The sequence below is a fragment of the Myxine glutinosa genome, chromosome 9 (genome assembly GCF_964187855.1).
Source record: "Myxine glutinosa chromosome 9, kmMyxGlut1.1, whole genome shotgun sequence".
Taxonomy (NCBI): domain Eukaryota; kingdom Metazoa; phylum Chordata; class Myxini; order Myxiniformes; family Myxinidae; genus Myxine; species Myxine glutinosa.
In genome coordinates, this window is record NC_136269.1 from 125,067,720 (window position 1) to 125,091,029 (window position 23,310).

At 44.9% G+C, this 23,310-nt stretch overlaps 1 protein-coding gene across 12 annotated transcripts in view; it reads right to left on the minus strand.

Moving 5' to 3' along the window:
• Positions 1–23,310, minus strand: part of LOC137434974 (receptor-interacting serine/threonine-protein kinase 2) — a 113,227-nt gene that overhangs the window by 63,992 nt on the left and 25,925 nt on the right. For all 12 annotated transcript variants that reach the window (XR_013624604.1, XR_010985980.2, XR_010985983.2 and 9 more), the window contains exon 7: positions 12,090–12,160. Coding sequence is in view for 6 of the 12 variants with exons in the window: in XM_078784882.1 (XP_078641008.1) it covers positions 12,090–12,160 (71 nt within the window). In the remaining 6 variants the exon portion in view is untranslated. The remainder of the gene's footprint in view (positions 1–12,089; positions 12,161–23,310) is intronic.

Consider the following 23,310-nt stretch of genomic DNA (forward strand, 5'->3'; position numbering starts at 1 on the left):
CTGTTCATCCTGGTGGAGGTATGCGCTCTATCAAGTGCTATTCTAGTTACCTCCACACTCACAAAGCGAAAAACGGGATTAAGCAATTGGGGTACACTTCTGTCTGTCTTTCTGTCCGTCCGTCCGCCTACATAGGTCAGTTTATTATCGAGGAATAACGTAATTTCAACCGAAAGCTACATTTAAAATAAAAATCAGAACATTAATCAGAAAACGAACTTGTAGGTTAGCAGTACTTTGTCTCTTTTTTTATACATATTTACAATCTTTATTTTATTTCAATTTAATTATATATTTGAACGCTATAGTGGAGAACACAAATCGCCTTCCTTCCGCTTCCTTAAACCTCCTGCTTTGCAGTACATGGACAGGTTGAATAAAGTGGTGTACACGACTACTTCAATGACACTAAACTTCCGGATATTTTTACACATTTAAAATCATTATTTTATTTCAATTGAAATACATACTTAAACACTGCATGGGATAAGGTGCTCTATGAAGTCTCCAGTTATTTTTGTTTTACATGTAGCTACAGTTTCCCGTGTAGTCAAGCAGGGGTTAATTGTGGGTTCTGGTCACTTTGCTGTGGTATACCCACCTGATACCCCGACACAAAAAAGGTATTTCAAATGTTCCTCTGTTCTTAATTTTATATATATATATATATATTGTTGCGGATATGGGATTTGCATCCATCCATATCCGCTTGTAAATATTCCCCTATTTCCTCAATACTTCCCAACTCTCCCCAATCCCCCATTCCCTAGTCCCATTTTCTGTAAACAACACTCTGTAGACCCGACCTCCCCCTATTTCCCCCATTAAATGTCGCATCCAGGTCCACCGCATCTCAGGTAGACAACTATAGGACATCTTGCTAGTTATTCTTAGTCTATGTCAGTTAAGGATTCGTTTCCATTAATTCTGACCCTTCGTTGCACCAGAATGTGATTGTATGGCACCGTTAGGAAGTTTAGGACCTCCCAATACCTCCCCGCAGCTCTTCCTCACAGTTCTCTTCAACAACAACAACAACAACAACAACAACAACAACAACAACAACGAGCGCAGGGAGTGCGCGTCCTCACTCCGGCTTGGTAGGAGTGGTGGGAGGACACCAGGCCTTCCCAACGAGCCGCCATCGGACATGTGCTCGACGGGGTTACCAAACAGGGGTAGAACATGGCTCCCTGTCGGCTCCTCGTCAAGGGCGGAGCCCGGTAACCCCCGCACCCAATGGAAGCTGCGGACTGGCCCCAGTTGGGGCGGAACGAACCAGCCGAGGGCGTGTCACTCCCCGCTGAGCATGCGCAGTGAGAGAGAGGTGACGTCAGATGCGCGCTGAGCTTGGAGCAAGCAAGACCACCTCCGAGCGCTGTGAGACCTCCCTGCATCTTTGAACCGTGCTTAATCCTGTCCCCGAGCCAAGGTGCACCTTGTGCCAGCGACCTACCTGTCCATTCCTGCCATCAATCCCCGTGTGAGTCTACCTTGTCCGTTTGTCCGTGGTCTGTCTGGGAATAGATAAGACTGTATTTAAGTGCCCATCTCTTCTGTGTCTTTACCTCACTCTGCCTTGTAATCTACCCCTTTTCTCCACCACTGTAATTATACCCTCCTCCGGAGGTCTTGAGAACTGTACCCCCCTTGCGTCGTTTCATCTTTCCCAGTCGTCGTGTCCTTTCTATCATTGATTTGGCATAGCGCGATTTGGCCAACGTCTGGGTGAATCGGGTGAGTCGGGAAGAAACGGGGAACAGCTGTTCGGCCGCGGTTACCTCCGCTCGGTAAATAACATCCAATCCGCGGACCGTAACAATATACAACAACAACATGCATTTTAAAGGCCATTTTCCCTACTAGAGCGGGGGTTAGCCAACCAAGGTTATATATATTTGATTATTGAAGCATTGAGTGAATATGGTACCGTTTTGTCGAGGGTTAATGACCCCCATAGCAATTAAGGAGGAAAATGCAAAGCATGTCATGACTTTTCGGAGAAATGTATACATGGTACTAAAAAGTGGAGGAAATGGCTTTCGATGCACATTATCAGATTTCTATGTGCTCTGATACACTTAACTGTTTCACGTTTGGAGAATTTGAGCACAAGAAATGGTTCTGTCCGAAAAATGACGAGAAGTCTGTCGCACCTGTATCAAACACCCCACCTGCTGGTGAAACCCCTGTTCTTGTTTTTCCAGTAATAACAAGTCAACAACCTAATGTGAAATAAGACTCGGTTCATGTAACATCTGAGGAAGTGGATAACGATGGCTTTATTAAAGTATAAAAATGGGAATCCAAAACAAGAGAGGAATCACCACGAGCCTGCACAAAGGCAAATCAGCGAGCCAGACGGGGCTGACATTTATATGAGGAATAGGTTTTGGAGATTACAATTACCATAGGAGAAGGTGAATCCCAATAGTGAGACTGTTCAGCAAGAGGGTGCAGTTGAGGCATCTGGGGCAACTTAAAATTATCAGGCCTTTAATTTGGGTGCTCTGCAAAGTAATTTGAAGGAAATGTAATTTATCTTGTGCAGAAGTTAGAGTGGTGAATCTTTAGACCTACTTGAGGAAGTAGGTCATTCAGTTGAGGAGCCACTCAGAACACTTATATCCAAATCACTACAAAATGCCAGTGATGGACAGTCTGCCAGAAAATTTCAAATTAGTAGATTTCAGTAAAGATAGTCTTGAGAGTGAGGAATTACTTCATGCGACTGATGATGAAGCTAGGTATACAGGTGCAGTATCTTCAGGAAACGTGTGTGCAAGGAAAGATGGAAAAGGTGATTTGAAGTCGGAGGAGTCAGAAGTAGATGACAATGAAGGTATAGCTTCTCAGATATACAAAGTAAAAGTAATTCCTGCAGATATATATATATATACTAGCAGAAGTACCCGGCATTGCCGGGCGGGGGAGAGGAGGGGGAGGGGGAAGGGGAACGGGGGGAGAGCGAGCCCCTTGGTAAAGCGAGCGATTTTTTTTTTTCACAGCGTCATAGCGTCATAGCGTTTCATAGCGTCATAGCGATTTTTTTTTTCATAGCGTCATAGCGTCATAGCGTTCATATCGTTCATAGCATTCATAGCGTTTCATAGCGATTTTTTTTTTCATAGCGTCATATCGTTCATAGCGTTTCATAGCGTCATAACGTCATAGCGTCATAGCGTTCATAGCGTCATAGCGATTTTTTTTTTCATAGCGTCATCACGTGATCGCTCTGAGCGAATCAGCGCCCACCTGCTCTGATTCCGTTGATTCCGTGCGCTGAAATGCGCTGAGGTAAATATGAAAAAAAATATGGATCGTCAAATATTTTTAGTTCGGCCATGTTCGTCCCAGGCTCAATGGCCATGTCGATGCCAAATATCAAGCACGTAAGCCTCTCCGTTTAGGAGTCTATCGGTAACATTACACACACACACACACACACACACACACACACACACACACACACACACACACACACACACACACACACACACACACACACAAACTGTGTTTTATATATACAGATATATATATATATATATATATATATATATATATATACAGACTTGGCATTTAATATGGAATATTTTTTTTGTGGGGGTGAATTTACTTTTCAGGATGTCTTAGAAACAAAAGTTCATTGGAATTATGTTGAAATTATTCTAGATTTTGTTAATGTGACCTTTAAAAGAAACAAAACCACATTTGACATTTCGAAACAAATAAAGTGATCCTTGAAAGTGATGTAAACTGATATCGAACTCAATTCATGGACAGTACTGTGTTAAACTTCTGTACGTTTTCCAGAAGTATCTCTTTATTTTGCACATTAGCCAAAATTTTTTTTTAACAAAAACAAAAGTTAAATTACGACTGGGATTACGGACAGTAAAATTACAGTTCAGTACTTCGTGTAACCCCCACGAGCATTCAGTAGAGCACGTACACGTTGAGGCATGCTGTTCACGAGATTTGCCAAGGTTTGGACAGGAATCGCTTGCCATGCAGTGACAATAGCCTGCTGCAATTCACGCACAGAGGTCGGCTGCTGGTCCAAGTGGTCGATTTGACGCGTTAATTCTGCCCACAAGTTCTCTATCGGATTCATATCCGGGGACATGGCAGGCCACTCCATATGCTCTACACCACGGTCAGCAAGAAAGTGTTGGATCATGCGAGCACGATGAGGCCGTGCATTGTCATCTTGGAAGACAAAGTTTCCTCGAAAGGCTGCACGAGCAAATGGAAGCAATGTTTCTTCCAGAATGGCCCTGTACTTGAACTGGTTCAGGTTTCCATTCAGAACAACCAGGTACGTTTTGCCCCCTGCACGAAAAGCAGCCCAAACGGTCACCCCACCACCTCCAGCTTGGACTCTTGGCACTATACAATCTTTGTTGTAGGCTTCATGCACTTGTCTGCGCTCTCGGACGCGGCCATCTTGACGATAGACCAGAAATCTAGACTCGTCACAAAAGATCACGTGATTCCAGTGTCCTGGCTGTCATTGACGGTGCTCTCTGGCCCACTGCAATCGGCGCTGGCGGTGTTGTCTGGTCAGGCGTGGCTTTCTCAGGGGACGCCTGGCACGATAGCCTGCTTGAACCAGTCATTGGTTGACTAGCCTTCTGGATACAGGCACATTTGTCAGTTGCTGCCACTCAGCCCTAAGCCGATTAGCTGACTTTGTACGGCCATTGCGGACTAACCGGTGCAGCTGGCGATCATCCCTCCTTGTGGTTCTGCGGGGACATCCTGGCCTCGGTATTGGAGTAGGGACACCCCTCTGAGCATTTCGTTTCAGGATCTTTGACACCTGACCTTGAGTGATGCCATACTGCCGAGCAATAGCACGCTGTTTCATGCCGTAATTTCGTAAAGCCACCACTCCATGACAAACAGCATTGTGGAGTTGACGGACCATCTCCAGAGGAAGCGGCAATAACTTTTGGAGACGTGCAACAGTTGTTTTCCACGAATACAGAACGCAACAACCCTTGTATACCCGACTGTGAAGCCAATCATCAAATGCACCTGTCCGTACATTTTGCCACGCCACCTGTGATATAATCCTGTTGTTGACTTCTTGCTGCGACAGACAATCAGTGACATGGTTCTTTTAACAAATAAATCACCAAAGTGTAAAAGAAACTCAACAGATTGATATACTGAGTTAAGAAAGTAAACCCAAGTCAAGAAAAAAAAATATTCCATATTAAATGCCAAGTCTGTGTATATATATATCCACTTCTTCCCCATGTCCACTCACCGCACGTATCAACAACTCCATAACCAGCACAAACAAAATCAACAAATATATATACATATGTATATTTGTATAAAGATCAAGGCTCGTGTAAGAGCTAACATTAATCACAAGAAAAACAAACGGACACATACAATAAAGGGAGCGAGAGACAAGATGGGGAGAGAGAGGGAAGCATACAAGTACAACAGTAGAGAACAGGGACATCGGGAGATCTGGGGGAGGGAGAGGGCTTGGGGAGAGGAGGCATGGGAAGGGGGTGGGGGTGGGAGAGGTATAAAACACATAGACACTGCTAGGACTTCATGGAAAGAAGTCGGAATTTCAAAAAAGTGGATCTGAGGTGAATTAACGGGGATAGAAAAGATCAAGGTTTTGGACGGGGAAAGATAAGCGATGGTGGTGAGCAGCTGTCTTAAAGACCTGGAGGGAGGGGTGAGATTGAAGAGAGTGAGGAAATTTGTTCCAGTGGTGGGATAAAAGAGGAATGAAAGAGTGAAGGTGAATAGAGTCTTGATGTTGGCAGTTTCACCAGAAGAGGGTTGCTGGTAGATCTTGAGCGACCTGCAGGAATATTTGGAGGACAGAGCTCGGCCGGAGAGGAGTCGTTAGAAAACCGAAAGTCGACCAACCCGCCTCTGGCGAGTGAGTGAAAGGACCTCAGAGTTAGCTTCATCACGGGAGATTCCAATGATTATGAAAGCTTTGGTTTCAACAGCGTGAAGCCGAGCGAGGTGTGAGACAGGAGCACCAGCCCAGAGGGCAGAGCAGTATTCCATTGCGCTGCGGATGAAAGCCTTGTATGTGGTGAGGAGCTCAGGTGTGCCAAGGAAGGACTTCACATGATGGAGGATACCCAGTCGGCGACTGGCTTTGGAGGCCAGCTTGGAAATGGGGTTTCCCAGGAAAGATCATGGCAGATAGTGAGACCCAAAAGTTTGAGTGACAGCACCTTTTAGAGAGGATTGTTGAGAAAGTAGATGGGAGGGTTGTCCAGTTAGTCTTTTCGGACAGACATAGTGAGAGTGTGACATTTGTCAGGATTGAAAGACATGTTCCACTTGTTTGCCCAGTCTGTGATTTTGTCCAAGTCTGCAGAGAGTGAGGAGGCTGCAGACTGCCGATCTGAGGGATGAGGAATGGAGCGGCAGGGAGTGGAGTCATCAGCAAAGAGATAGAGAGGATTTTCCAGAGTCGGAGAGATCATTGATGAAGACCAGAAAAAGCACAGGGCCCAGAACACTACCTTGGGGAACTCCAGCCTGAACAGGAAGGGGAGATGAGAGAAATCCATTCAGGACCACACGATGATTACGATGAATATTAAAACGGAGGTGCTAATTTGGAGCATAAACTCAAGGTTAAAGCCTTTGGGAACCAAAGAAAACTTCAAATTGTGTTCCTTCCATAAACACAATACAAAAACTCTTCAAGGAGACCGGACATGCGGTCGTTAATAGGATGGTGTTTTTTAGTGATGGTGATTTAAATGCACCTGGGATTTATTTTTATTTAGATTCTGCTCTCGAGATATCCTCAATAGCTTTAAAGAGACTTTGAGAACACATTTTGCATCCCTGGAATTAAGGTTTGGATGATTAGTGGTTTACTTTGGTTAATGTTTACACTCCAAGTAAGAGTAAAAATCGCAATGACTTGTTTTTTTTACCTCTGCCACCACCGAAGGGGGATGGAGGTTATGTTTTCACCCCTGTCTGCCTGTGAACAGGGTATCTCAAAAAGTTATGAACAGATTCGGACGAAACTTGGTGGGCAGGTTGGGTGTGTGACAAGGCCCAATTGATTCGATTTTGATGAAGATCTGAATCCAGACACAATAATTTTAGCAAGTGATTCTTCACCATTGAGAGATGGGACTAAAAACGATACGTAGCATGATATTTCAAAAAGTTGTGGATGAGATTTGACAAAACTTGGTGGATGACATTAGTTTAGGTGATAAGCACAAGCCGATTCAATTTTGGTTCAGGTCCGGATCGAGTGTAAAGGCTGATGGTGTTAATTGGAGGTTGAAGGTCAGTCTAGACCAGAATAGTGCTGAGCCTCATCATGAATATTCCAAACCTTTTACAAATTGAATTGACAAATCCTCATTGGAGCTATCTGTAGAATTCAGCATCCGACAGAGCTTCCGTTTTCTTGATGCAGGTGTGTACAAAACTAGTGAATTTAGCTAGATTGGATAGGTTTTTATATTGATATTAATTTGGCAAAGGAAGTACCGTATTAGAAACAGACATTTTTCCACTTAGATTTTCATTGTGGTGATCATGTGTATTACAATGTCCTCCATTCATAGAGTTATTCCTTATTGGAAGTTCAATATAGATATGTTAGATAACTCCCATTTTAATGAAACATTTCCTGTAATATATGAAAACTGAGGGGGAGGTAGCAGAAATGCAGATTTTGCAATTTGAGATTGTGGTGGATAATACAAAGGGCTGAATTTCCAGATGTTATCCTCAAAACGCAAGAGTATTGAAAGGTATGTTTTCGAAAATGAAATAATGAAGTTGCAAAGGATCAACATTTCAGGGAAAACACTGAGAGAAACAATATTTTAATTGGGAAACTGTATTTTTTTTTAATGAAACAAGCATTCTGAGTATTGCGCTGCAATACATGTCCTCTACCGGCAGTCTGTCGTCTGGAAAACTGTTGGGGAAATTACCAAGGGTTAGGCACCCACAGGTTCTGAATCGTTCCCAAACGCTAATTACCTCAGGACGGGCTCACCTGTGATTCGCACTCGGGACTTTGATTTATACACCTTGCAGACAGGTCAGCAGAAGCACGACAAAATAAGTTGTTGATAAAGAACCTTTCGAGTCGCTAAATATCAGTAATTTATTATATTTTCCGGTTCACGATCAATGATCGATGTGTATATATATATGTTGCTCGGCTTGGCTCCGCTCCTCCCGAAAGCGCGCGCTGTGTCGCGCTTTTGACGTTCGCGAGACGAGGCTGAGGGCGAGCGGTGCGGCTTGAGGAGAACTCTCGAATAAACAAGAGATATCCATTTTTAAAATATTTTCGTTTAATTAATGATATCTGCCAAACCACGTGCTCTATCGCAAATTCCAAAAGGACATTTTAGTAGATTGACATGCTGAACAGATCTGTGAAGTATCCCCTCGATTGGATAAAAAAATGAGTGAGCAGCTCGGTTTTAAAGGTTCATGATTAAAATCGTCATAACTCTGAAACCATGTGACGCATGACGTCATGCTCGCTGACTTTTTTGTTCGCCATGGGTATGCGATTCTGCCTGCAAAGATTGGCCTCGATCTGTTCAGTCGTTGCAGAGAACAAGGGGTTTTCGTGTTTTCCCGAAAAACAATATGGTGGCCGAACCACGTGACTTGTGACGTCATAATTACCATTAAAATATTCTACAGACCGAGTCCCCCCTACGGTGAAAATTTGATCTCAATCAGTCCAATTATTGCAGAGAATATCTTTTTTAAACGAAATTAAAACTTAAAATGGCACTGAGTTAAGGATCATCAGAATTATCAGAATTACCAAAGCTCAAAGTGCCATAACTTTGTCAAAAATGATCGAAACGTCGTGAAGTTCGAACTTCATCTGTAACTTATCATGAGGAAACAATGTGCCAAGTTTGAAATCATTAGCTCTAAGAGTTTAGAAAAAAAGTCCGGAAAACTGTTCTTTGCGTGACGGACTGACGGACGGACTGACGGACAGACAGACGGACAGACGGACAGACGGACGGACGGACTGACGGACTGACGGACGGACGGCGTGCAAACCTATAGTCCCCTCCGGTGTACACCGGTAGGGGACTAATAACAGATAATAAGGCCAAGAGTTCAATGGATCGGCTATGGATGAATCACATATATAAAATGGATGCTCCGACTCGATATTTTTGACTGAAAATCACTTGGTTTCTCAAAAGCAGATTAAGTATCTAAGAATTTCAGCTCGTGGTATCTGTGTAGGCCAAAAGGAAATTATGATTGTTGTTGCGAATTCCATTCAAGTTTGTTGGCCTGTGAGAATATGCAGGATGTTGCAATACTCTGTGTTCACATAAGGTCGGCCTTGTCTGACATGTGAGCAAAAAGCAGTTCCTTTATCCCTGGAAGAAATAGGACAATTATTTGAAACTTTGACTTTGGGAGCAGCACCTGGACTGGATGGAATTCCAATGGGATTCCACAAGGCTTTTTAGTCCCTCATAGGATCTGAACTCCTAGGTATGCTGAAAGAAAGTGTGAGGTGTGAGGAACCACCACTTAGCTGTCAAAGACCAATAGTTACTCTCATGCCCCAAAAAGGAGACCCTCAACTGCTTACATTTGGGGTCTTGTTCTTGAAGCATATGACACCATTTTTAGGGAACATGATACATCCAGATCAATCTTACAATGTTCCAGGGTGACAATTTTTTTTTCTAATTCTGGATGTGTTGGACTTGTTTGAATAAGGAGGAACTTGGTTTAATTTTCTTAGACCAGAACAAAACTTTGATAGGGTTAGTGTCTGGAGAGTCCAGTCATCTTCAGAGTCCTCTTCCACGTGCTTTCATTCGCATGAAAGCAAAAAAATTTCGCAAAAAAAACAAACAAAAAAAAAACAAATCTTGCTCTTATCAGTGTCAAGCTTTCATGAGCGTCTTTGATCTTGGTGCTCTAACTTAATAGTACGGGTTCTGCATTGCTCCCTCAACCTATCTGCTCTCTTTGCCATTCTCTCTTCCCCCATCCGCACCAAATATCCAGGCCATCTCAGCCGGCATTTCACCAATCTCCCCGTCAAGCTCTTCTGCACACCCATCTCCTCCCTCAGTTCATCAATTCTCCTTCTATCCACCCTCTTCACTCCCACAATCCTCCTGACCTAGTTGTTCTCACAAACCTGCAGCCTCTGTTGCTGTCTCTCTGTCAAGAGCTCCACCATCTCCAGACCGTAAATGAAGGCCGGCGTTACACAAGACATCAGGGCCCGTATTCATAAACGTTCTTATGTTAAGTACACTTAAACTCCAAGTGTGACACTTACCTAGGACTAAGACTTATGTCGGTATTCATAAATGACCTTAAGTGTTACACCTCACTCAGTGTGACACCTAAATATAGGCATAACACCTAACCGTTTTGACTGGCCGTTGCTGGGGTTAATGATCACATTTCTTGCACGATTGTGTCAGTTTCTGTGGTTTGGCTGAGTGCCATGACATAAGGACGGGACTACATAACTGGGTTAAAAACCTAATGCTATTATTTAATGCTGTTCTAAGTCGCTAGGAAGACCTTAGGCATTCTTTCCACCCTTCATCATGGCAGGGAACACTACGTCTACAAAGCGAAAGAAAAATTTCACTGATGCTGAAAAATTTCAGCTGTGCGAAAAGTATGAAAAGCATATTGGTGTCATCGTATCGAAGTTTTACTGTCACCCACTGTCACCTAATAGCACTTCATCACCATTCCGTTCCTCGAATATTGTGGAAAGTCCAGTTTCCCTCAGAATAACTGAGTCGTGGGTACTTCCCGGCCACTTGGCAACGACATTGATTAATCGGTATCTAGCATCCATCACTACTTGAGTGTTTATTGAATAATAGTTTTTCCGGTTAACATATCGCCACTCGTGCTGGGTGGGACCTAAAATCCAAACGTGTGTCCCGTCACCCAGGCCAAGAACACCGGGAAAATTTGCATTTTCAGGAAACTCTTCAACTATGGTGGGAATGTCTCGATCCTTTGGAAATTTCACGACAGCCTGCAGTAAAGGAAGCAATGCATGGGTGACTTGAGAGACAACTCGACTCATCATTGGTTGTGATACATGCACTGTATCTCCTGCTGTCAGCTGAAAGGCTCCGGTCGCATAGAAACGTATAGCTGCCAAAACCTTAAGTTCCCTTGGCAATGCGTGGTTTCGCAATGTCAATGGATCAAGATTATCACCAATAACATCAATAACATCCAAAATCGTTTGCCGGTCAAGGCGGTATCGTTGGTATAATTCGACATCATCGTACTCATCTAGCGGATGAAGTCGGTCACGAAATACTCGTTCTCGACGAATTGCACGCCGTCGAACCAGCCGTTCTTGTGCTATCAGAAGCAATGCAGCCATTCCTCTTCGCTGTCTGGTCGAAAGTGGACAGAATATACAGTGCGTGGCCAACTTACGTTCACTTAAGACACCCCTGGAGGTGTCTCAAATATAAGCATGAAGTTGAGTGTAATACATTAGGTAAGTAGCATATTGAATACCACTTGTTCGTAAAACCTAATTTAGGAGGTACTTAAGTGTTATACTTAGACTTAAGTACGTTTATGAATACGGGCCCAGAACCTTTCCTTTAAATCTTCTTGAAATATTTCTACTTGTCATTACACCCTCCACCCTCCTCTATGCATTTGCACCTACCTTAATCCGCCTCCGCACCTCTGTGTCTGACTTACCATCCCCGGTGGATGGTAAGTCCACCGGGGTTCCACCCAGGTACTCAAACCTATTTCCTTGTCTGATCTCCTTCTTCTCTAACCTGATATTCATTCCCATGCTCATTTTCCTCAATGCCTCCTTCCACTCCCCCAGTACTTCCTGTATCTCCTGCCCACTTTCCACCCCAACAGCACAATGCAGCAAAAGGCAAAATTGCATTGATGCATGCATGACCTTTGACAGTTGTGCATGTGAAAAAAAAAAAGTTGCTTAATGCATGTGCTTGTGAAATACATTTTTTGTGCCTAGCACCAAAAAACACATTAAAATCTTACAAAAATCTGACCAAATGTGGAAGCTTTACCAGTGCATTCTCCACAGACTTTTTGATCTCATCAGTCTTCTTCTGCATTGCTTCCATTGTTGTCACACAATCTGAAGGACACAACACATGTCAACAGTGTTGTGTATGTGTGTTCTTTAATATAGTTATGAAAAATGAATGTTAACACAAGTGTTTTGTAACCTGGTTAGGAACTACCATGATTGTTTACATAGGAAGCTTATTATCACTGTAGCCCCTGTGTTTTTCTCAATTCCCTCTGCAATGAACACAGTTAATCATTCCCATTGTCAGTTTTCACTTCCCCCACAAGACAACCTGAACATGGCAGTTATGCATGTCAAGTCCCACACGTTCTGTCAGCATTGGTGTCCTACATGGCTCAGTGGGCATGGCAGCTAATTCATCACTGTGGGAGCGCATGCGCGACCCTCGGTGGGAGAGGAGGGGCAAGCCTCACACCAGAGGAGTGTGCAGCAGTGGCTATATAAGCCAGTCATAGGGTAGTGAGACGAGCCAGTCAGTGCCACAGCTGGCATAGAGACACTCTGAAAGGGTCCTGAGGAGATCCAGTCAAGAGGCAGGAGTTGGTGTCTGTCAGGGTCCCACATGGAGTGATCGAGGTGGCGACTGGAGCTCCCCAAAGAGGACAGATGGCGGTGAGAGCATCTCAAACAGCTGCACGGGTGCAAAGCCTGACCCACGCGCCCATATTGGGTGGCCAAATTAATCATAACCACATTACACCGTGGTGTCACTGCATGTGCAGAACGCCTCCACTCGGCATCTTGGGAGTTAATCTCTGGCGGTCTTGCATCACTCGTGTATAATGTACTGTGCAAAATTTTGGGTTATTCTAATGATATTCATACTTTAAGGTAAATTCATCAAATTACCAGTGATAATGATACAGACCAGCAGTGCAGGAACCAACATCTGTGAGCTCACGTCAACCAACACAAATGAATAAATATTGCTGCGGCTTAGTGCAGCAATGCAAAGCCATTTCCATCATTGGACAGCGCTTCACTGCAGTCGGGGCGAGACAGAGGCGCCGACGCTTCACACATGTTGTACGTGGCTTGAGCTCGGCCGCGGGAGGCACAACCGCTTGTCTAGCTCCACGAGTGGCTCAGTGAGCACTCGGGACAGAGAGGTGTCTCCCCCGTGAGTAGGGTTTGATCGTGTGGGCTTACTGCCGTTGGGCCCAAGGTACTCGTCTCTCTCATTACCATGCCTGCTGTGGCTAATTTTAATGTGCAGTTTCTTACTTATCATGGTGTGCACGGAGCTTAGTGCCTGCTTCCAGGTAGTGAGATTTGACGCAGCTTTGCTGTAGCCAAACAAGGGGAGACTATGGGGCTTCTTCCCTCCACGGTCTCAGGAGTCTCACTAGCCTTCAGGCGTATGACTGGATTTACCGGGCACCGGAATCGTGATACAGCTTAACCTGTCTTCAGTCGTCTTGTCCTGTACTTGCCACTGATCTTGAGAGGGTGAGCCGAGATAGATGTCTTCAGTCCTACACTAACCTCACTATCTAAACTCTAAAGTCTGCGCAGGCTACCAGTTTCATTGATACATCGGTGATATTGATCACGAAGGGTGAGGTGTGATGAAATTTTTTGCATGCGGGAATATTAGGACTCTGAATGACGGAACTGATAATCGGACTATGCTTACTAGAAAAACGGCTCATATTGACAATGAACACAGCAGGCTTTGCATTTAGATTGCTGCTCTATCTGAGACCTGCCTGCCCAATACAGGAACAACATAGAAAGAAAACTGGTCAAGGAAACCTGAGGGACAGAAGCAGGAACAATGGCGTGGGTTTTGCAATCAAGAACAAGAAAGAGCAATCAGCGATTGCAGACCCTCGCCGGGACGTCCTTTTAATGGTTTTTAAGGCTTTTGTGTTAAAACAAATATGCCGGCCGACCACAGGACCGATGACGTCGTCATTTTTTTTTCTCCACCAATTTATCCCTCGATGACGCTCAACAAATTTCATCTTGATCGGATGAAGTTTTGTACTTGTCGAATTATGATGTCATAATGGAGGCACCTATGACATCATCATAAACATATGCTATTCCCCATGGAGAGTTCTTTACAATGAGCAATATCTCAAACTTTTTCTATTCAGCGCTTTCGGAGATATAAAGGAGCAGTTTTTCGGTTTTTTCCAAGATGGCGCCCATACCATGTGACCCATGACGTCATAATTTTGTTACATGCTCCTCCCCAAACCCCGGGCACGGTGTACCTCTGAGCCCCAAGAGGGGTCACGGCAGAAAGATGTGTTATTCTGTATGTCAAAAATCAATGGTGAGGCCACACCAATTGTTACCAACAAACAAGTATTGTATTAAGATCACACAAGAATAACAGTACAACAACAATAGTAATCAATTGTACAACCAATATATATTTCCTATGATGGTACAATCAGGTTCGTACAATATAACTCACTGTGCTCCAAGTGAGCGAAAAGAAGAACATTCCCCAATGTCTCTATTCCGGCATCAAGCCAAAGTCGATCCGCTCCAGCGATCGTCAGAACGATGTCTAATCGAGATCAGAATCCCGTTCGGATGACAGTCACAGTCACGCGGCCAAAGCTGCGTAAAGGCGCCCTCAAGCCGACTGGGAAATCACACCCTCAGGTATGGACGCTCCACGGCTCCCAACCGGCGAACCGCAGATTTCCCCCTCAAAAGCCACGTTACACACACACACACCAGATTCACGTCTGAATGCGGTGACAATGGTTAAAGCGAAGTGAAAAACATTGAGCGAAGCACAAAGCGCGCGAGTCAAAATGGCCAACGGCCCGTTCTCGAGGCGTAACGGCACTATGATGATTCCCCTCGGAATCAACCGCAAAACCTGACACGCAGGTTGATCTGTCACAGCGATAACAACTCTGTCACAGGAATCCCTTTCCTGGGAAACCCAAAGTTCACTCGTGACTCTCGTTCGCCAATCGTTCGCTCCAGACCTCGAAGCACCTGGGCTTCTTGTCCGACTCACTCGCTCCGCCTTCTCTCCCTCTTCTTCCTCTTCGTCGTCGGCCGTTTCCGGTTTCATTTAAAACATTAACTTTTTTACCTTTTGCAAATAGTAATCTCTATCTCCCTTAAACGACAACAATAATAGTACATGGAATGAAAAATGTTTACAGTCGATGAAAACCACAACATGAATTGAATAAAATCGATGAATAAAAATTATTCAGGTGGAGGCGCACTCGGGAGGATGTATGGTGAAACTTTCCTGTCAATCGGACCAATGGTTGAAGAGAAAATCATATTTATTCTGTGCGGACAAACAAACAGACAAATGAAAAAAATCGGTCAGAGACCGAGGACTTGCCGGAATGTACTTCTTTTTTTTTTGATTTGCCAATCACTACCCACCATCACGGTCGTCTCTCCAACACACAATCCCACGAGATACGCGGAAAGGATGACCCAAAACCAATTATCTTCTTTTTGATTCATATATCAGCATCATTAAAAGTAAATAATGACCTCTGCCAAAGTTCAAACGACGTCGGTTTAATCACTACACGAGAGAATGACACATAGCTATTTGGGCGGTGTATAAGCTAACAGATCGCTGTCTCCATCGATCTTGCCAAGGCCGTAACACCTACTGGCTCAAAATCCTTTTAACTGTTGACTTGGTAGTTTTTACAATGAAGGAAACACGTATCGGGAGTACATACGACATAGCGATTGTGAATGTGACGGCTCTGAGGCGTGTTTCGCTTCGCATCGCAGTGATGGCGAGCACCAACATGGCGGCTGTAAGATTAAAATCTGGCTTCAGGCCCCCTCACCACCCAAAGCCTTCAACCAGACATATTAACATGTCCCCCCCCCCCCCCTTCATTCCCGTTCTTTAAAGCAAAGCGGTAAAAATTGTTGTATCACCATTATATATTACTAGCAACGGTACCCACCCTAAGGGCGGGGCTTCAATTTGACGTTAAATTCTAACGTTTTGGGTGCCCTTGAGCTTGACCTTGGGCCTAGAGAGTTAAAAATTGGGCACAGTCTATTCCAGGGCAAGGCATATATGTGTGTAAAGTATGGCGATGCTATGTGCAACGACGTAAACGTAGTACTGCGCACAAACAGACAGACAAACAGACAGACAGACTAGAAATCGGTCAGAGACCAAGGACTTGCCGGAATGTACTTTTTTTCAGGGATGTTGGTTAGAAGCGAATCAGATTATGTTTGACAGTTATTAGTAAAAAAAAACAATTTTTGACCTTGGGTTTGACCTTTCAAGGTCACTCAAGGTCAAAGGTCATGGTGCCAAATGAAATGTTGTATGCGACTTCCTATTTGTCAGTAACAGTAAGTGTATGCATATCTCTTGTACTTTTAGAGTTATAGTGGTTTGAAATATATTTTAAATGAAAACTCGACCCCCCTGATTTCACGTTTTGGGTGACCTTGAGCTTGACCTTGGGCCTAGAGAGTTAAAAAAAAAATTGGGCACAGTCTATTCCAGGGCAAGGCAAATATGTGTGTAAAGTATGGCGATGCTATGTGCAATGATGTAGACGTAGTACTGTGCACAAACAGACAGACAGACAGACAGACAAACCAACCAACCAACACTTGCCGGAATCTTTTCCGGCAAATAACAAAGACAGACAGACAAACAGACAAACTGTTTTCTGTGTCTGTTTCTGAAACAGACAAACTGTTTCACTCACTCACCGCAGGCAGGTTGGTGGTCTTTCCATCTTCTACTGACTCCTCTCTGGCCTTGCCCCCCCCCCAGCTCTCTCTGGGCTCTGTCCCCCAAATATTCCGACAGGTCGCACAAGATCTGCCTGCAACCCTCTTATGGTTAAACTGCCAAAATCGGGACTCTCTGCTCACCTTCACTCCTTCATTCCTCTTTTCTCCCACCTCTGGAACAAACTCCCTCACTCTCTTCAATCCCACTCCACCCTCCGGGTCTTTAAAACAGCTGTTCACCACCATCTCTTATCTTCCCCCATCCAAAACCTTGATCTTTTCTACCCCCGCTAATTTCGGTCCCCTTGTGTTTTATACCTCTCCCCCCCCCCCCCCCCCCCCTTCCCACGCCTCCTCCCCCCAAGCCCTCTCCCTCCCACACTTCTCCCTGCTCTCGGATGTTGTGTTTGTGTGCTTCCCCTTCTCTCCCCATCTTGTCTTCCGCTCCCTCTTTTTATATATTTTGTTTGTCTGGTTGATTTGTTTGTGAAATAAATGTTAGCTCTTTCACGAGCCTCGATTCAGTATTTAAAAAAAAAAAAAAAACAAAAAAAAAAAACTGACAAATGCAATACCCTCTCCTCTGGCGAGGGTAATAAACTGGTCCCGCATATTGATGATTCGATCTGTCACTCAGATGTTGATGCCCTTGCTGTTTCCCTCATTCCATCAGGTCATGTGACTTTTTTTAGTGTGTATGCACCAACTATGCCACATCCATTACTGGAAAAGGAAAAATTTTCTGAGGCACTTCATCGCATTGTGTCTACTACACCCCAAAAAGACACACTATTCATACTTGGCAATTTCAATGCTCATGTTGGCAGAAATTTTGACTTGTGGCCACAAGTTTTGGGCCACCAGGGTATATGAAAGATGAATGACAATGGGCAGCTATTGCTGGAATTTGCTCGTCGCCAAAGCCTCACAATTAGCAATACCTTATTTCCCATGAAATATGCTTGGAAAGTCACATGGTGCCATCCCAGATCAGGTCACTGGCACCAGCTTGACCATGTGCTTGTAAGGCAGTGAGATGTGAAACAAATCTTCCACTGTCGGGCAATGTACAGTGCAATCTGCAACACTGAAGATACCTTGGAATACCTTGGTAAGGGTAAACTCGAGATTATTCACAAGCCACAGAAAAGGCATTTGGCCCGTCCTAGGATCAACATTGTGAAGTTACAAGATCCTTTCACTCAGCAGCAACTGCAAGAGAAACTTGCGTCTGCTTTTGGCAGCTAATCTACTATTGATGACTTAGATCCTGAAACCCTATGGACACGTACTCGAGGTACTATCTATACAACAACAACAACATGCATTTTAAGGCCATGTTCCCTGCTAGAGCGGGGGTTAGCCTTGCGGTCCCCATGACAATCTTCTCCATTTTGCCCTATTTTCTGCATCTCTCCTTGTTAACCCCCTTGCCCACATTTCTTCTTCCACCATCTTTAGCCAAGTCTTTCTCGGTCTTCCCCGTCCTCTACTTCCTTCTACATTAACTTCCATCACTCTTCTCAACCAGTCACTTTCATCCTTCCTCAATACATGACCAAACCATCTCAACCTGTTCCTCTTCACAGCATCAATCACAGGCAATATTCCCATCATCTTTCGCAATTCATCATTTGTCTTCCTCTCTCTCAACGATACTCCGCACATCCATCGAACCATTCGCATTTCCACCCTTTCCAGCCTTCGTTGCTGCTCTACGTTCATTACCCATGTCTCGCTCCCATAAATCATAACACTTCTCACACATGCAGCATACACCTTTCCCTTCAGCTTCAGCGACACTCTCCTCCTCATCAGCACGCCACTCAGTTCCCGAAACTTCTTCCATGCACATCTCACTCGAGCAACCGTTGCCGAGTCTGATCCACCTTCTCCATTCAGCATGTCTCCGAGGTAGCAAAATGTTTTCACACCTTCCAGCTTCACGCCATCTCCAAGATCCAACTCAACATTTCCTCCATCTGCAGCTCCCTCTGTGCACACCTTACATTTGAATGTAGCTGCCACACTGCTTAATGACCCTCTCAGACCACTACATTTTTGATGAACCCACTCAGCACACATTGTACATTGAATGGAGTTCACCCCGACACCCTTCCTACACACAGCACACGGCCACTTCCCAGTTCTTTCCACCTCACCACATGCTTTACCACTTGCCATCACCTTTGTCTTTCCGATATTCACCTTCAGACCTTTTGTCTCCATACATTCCTTCCACTTGTTCATCTTTTCCTTCAGTCCATCCATACTTTCCGCAATCAACACCAGATCATCTGCATACAACAACTCCCACGGTAAACCCTCCTTTACGGTCTGAGCCAGCACCTCCATCACAGCTACAAATAGTAGTGGACTTAGTACCGACCCCTGATGCACTCCCACCTTCACCTCAAACTCACCACTGTTCCCGTCCTTCGTCCTTACAGCTGTGCGTGCTCTTTTGTACATTGCCATCACTACTCTGATCAACCATTCCTCCACTCCTAACTTCCTCAATGCCCATGTCAATACTTTGCGTGGAACCCTATCGAATGCTTTCTCCAGATCAACAAACCCAAAAAACAACTTCTTCCTCTTATCCATGTACTTCTCCTGCAACTGCCTCACAATGAAAAGCGCATCTGTCGTTCCTCTTCCTGGCATAAATCCAAACTGCATTTCGTCGATCTTCACTTTCTTCCTTATCCTCCTCTCCAACACCCTTTCCAATACCTTCATTCCATGCTCCAATAACTTTATCGCTCGGTACGAGCCACATTCCAGAGGGTCACCTTTCCCCTTGTATAGAGGGACGAGGGTACTCAGTTCCCAATCCACTGGAATGCGGCCTTCTTTCACCACCAAATTACAGATCTCTGTCATTCTCTTCACACCCCAACTTCCTGCTGCCTTCAACATATCTCCCACAACTCCCGTCGGCCCTCCCGCTTTTCCACTCTTCATTGCTTTTATCGCTTCCTCAACTTCCTTCTCAGTTATCTTCTCTGCCGGTCCTAAAACTGGGTTACTCTCTATGTTGCCATCCCATTCATTCTCTGTATTCAACAGCATTTCCATATATCTTTTCCATCTTCCTTTAATTCCATCTGGGTCGACAACGATTTGTCCCACTTCATCCTTCAAGCAACTCACCCCCATCATATCACACCTCTCTTTCGCTATCTGCTTTGCAATCCTGAATACTGCTTTCTGACCCTCTTCCGAATCCAAGCGTTCTCCGAACATTTTCCTACATGCCTCCTGCGCCTTTGCTACCTCTTTCTTTGCAGCCTTCCTGGCTGCCTTATAACTTTCATGCACTGCTGTTTCTGCTCCCGTACCCTTCGCCTTCTGCCACTCTTTGAACTTCTTCCTCTTCTCGTCAATCCTCTTTCCAACCTCAACATCCCACCACCATGTTTCCGAGTGCCTCGGTGGTCCTTTTGTCCATCCACATACCTCACCAACGGCTCCCAACAGACTAGCTTTCATTGACATCCAACCACTTTCAAGCTCAACCACATCATCCTCTACCCTACTCAGCCTCTCTTTTAATGCCTCCCTTACTGTCACCTCTTTCAACCTCCACACCTTCATTCTCGGTTGGTACTTCACCCGCCGAGCTCTCCTCGCACCTTTCACCCTTATGTCGCAGACAACCAAGTGGTGCTGTGAAACAGCCTCCTCCCCCGGGATCACCTTTGTGTCCCGCAGGTGCCCCCTATCTCGCCGACGCACCATCAGGTAGTCAACGGTTGTCGTCGACCCACCTGACGTGTATGTAACAAGCTTATTGTCCTCTTTCTGGAACTGAGTATTACAAATCAACAAATCAGCTCCATCAGCAAACTCCAAAATCCTTTCACCTTCTCCATTTCTCACACCATATCCGTAACCCCCATGAACTCCCTCAAAACCATCCATACTCCTTCCCACATGTCCATTCAGGTCTCCTCCCACCACAACAACTTCCTCATCTTTCACGTTTTCCATCAGCTTCTCTATCGCACACCAGAACTTGTCCTTCTCTTCATCGCTTCGACCAACCTGCGGAGCATATCCCGAGATGACGTTCACCAAGAGCTTTCCAATCATCATTTTCACCATCATCAACCTATCACTCACTCTAGTCACACTCACCACACTGTCTACAAACTCCTCAGAAAACAGGACACCAACACCATTCACGCCCTCCGGGCACCCTTGCCACACAAACTTGTATTTCTGTCCCTGCCTACCCTTCACCATTCTCACACCACTTCCCTTCCATCTCGTCTCTTGCACACAACATATGTCCACTCTTCTTCTGACCAATACTTCCACCACTTCTCCTGATCTCCCTGTCATTGTCCCCACATTCCATGTCCCAAACCTCAGAAACCGATCTCCACTTCGGGCTGCGCCCTGCCCATATGTACTTGTGATTGTCATGGTTCTCTTTTTGAGGCAATGTTTTTATGGCCGGATGCCCTTCCTGACGCCAACCCTCTTAGTCGTCTCTTACGACACGCAGGGATACGGTGTACCTATTCTGACCAGGGTACACACTGGGAAACGTTTAAAACATGTAAATTCTGGGGGTGGGGGGGGGGGGGGGAGGGGGGAGGCGTCAGCATCACGGCTGCGGTTTAAACATATTCCAACAATATCCAAACAGAACGATGAAAAAAAAAAACAACAATCCGGGAAAAGTCTCCAAGCGAGAACGTCGATTTGAGAAAGAAGGAGCAGAGGCGGAAGAAAACGAGATACAGGGGGCGGGGCACAAGCCGAGACGAGGAGGAGAGCGAACAAGCACGTGTCCGGGAGGAGAGAAAGAATCAATATATAATTCTTTGTCTCAGGAGGTGAGGTGAGGGGGAGAAAATAAAATAAAAGAAACAAGCAATACAGCGAAGGAAATAACCCAAACCGACAAAACACCGACGGGGGGAGGGAAGTCCCAAGTCACCAGGCCGCGCACGAGGTACGACTCAGAAAACGATTAACTACACACAAGTTTGCACGAACCACAAACCAACACCAACTAGAAACACACAATAACACGTACACAGCAAAATAACCAGTGGAAATTTGACAAAGACAAGAATGGGAAAACACTCAAACTTCGATGCCGTGGAGAGCTCGAAGCACGCCTCTATGAAACAGCCAAATCAGTCCTGGGTTTGCATTGCAGGAAAGACCAAAACTAGTTCAGAGAAAGTTTCTCAGCTCTGCTGCCTTGATAGAAAAGAAAAAACAAGCTCTGATCCAGTACAGATCTGACGAAACTGAAAGCGACAAACAGCGGTTCAGGCCTGTCAAGCTGCTCAATTGAAAAGCAGACAGTGTGAACAACAGCATTGGGACCATATATGTGGACGCATACAACCGTGTGCAGACCAGAACGACAGTAGAGATTTGTTTAGTGATCTGCAAAAGCTGGCTGGCAATGTCCATCCTGAGAGTCGATGTAGTTTTACAGCTTGTAGATCGAAAGTAGACTTTATTTTTACCTGCGACGTGTTGCAGGTCTACAAGAGCTCCGCATAGTTTTGGGATTCTTGTTGAGAATCGATTTTTGAAATGCGCACCCATTGGTCAGACAGCTGTCAGACCGCACCCACATTTGTCACTTGACTAACCCACCGTGGCCATGGCACCCCGACAAAATTATATGGCAGCCATATTGGCTTTCTGGTGGGCTTAAGACATCAGGCCTGTAGGCCTCTGCTGATTAATATACTGTCCAGGTTTGTTGTGTCAGATTTCCATTGGCTTTGTTTAGGTTGAGTGTTACTCACGACGAGGGACTCAGAAAAATCGAATCAATGTTGAATAAAAAAATAGTAAGGTTTAAGCAAAACTGTCAGCATGCATGGTACATGGCTCCCTAAAAAAAGTGTTATGTTTTGAATGGCCCCATATTGGGGATAAACAATCCGTGACCATGTGACGAATCAGCTTGTTCTGATATAACCATGGTGGTGACTGATATGGATGAGGTGTTGAGTAAATGATTTAATAGCACATTAAATGTGTGTTTCTCAATCGGCCCGTTACCAGATTTTGTCGCAGATTGTGACCACAGTGCGATCATTCTTGTTACCTCAAGACAGCTACAAGAAAAATGTAGAGACCAACAGAAATAACTTCATGGAACATTTGTTGATCTCACCAAGGCTTCTGACCTGGTCACTACTGGTCAGCCACAGTGGTGTGTTTGTGTTACTGGAATCCCTTGGCTGTCCCCTACCCTGCTTGGTATGATCAAGTCATTTCACACTGGCATGCAGGCACGCGCCATCTTTGATGGCAATGAGTGTGAACCATTCTCCATTCTCAGTGGAATAAAGCCGGGGTGTCTCTTGGCACCAACACCATTCAGAATGTTTTTATTTTCTGTCTGTTGTCATACGCAGGTAGTGGAATTAATGAGGGCGCCTACATTCGCGCAAGATGTGATGGAAATCTCTTCAATCTTGCTCACCTGA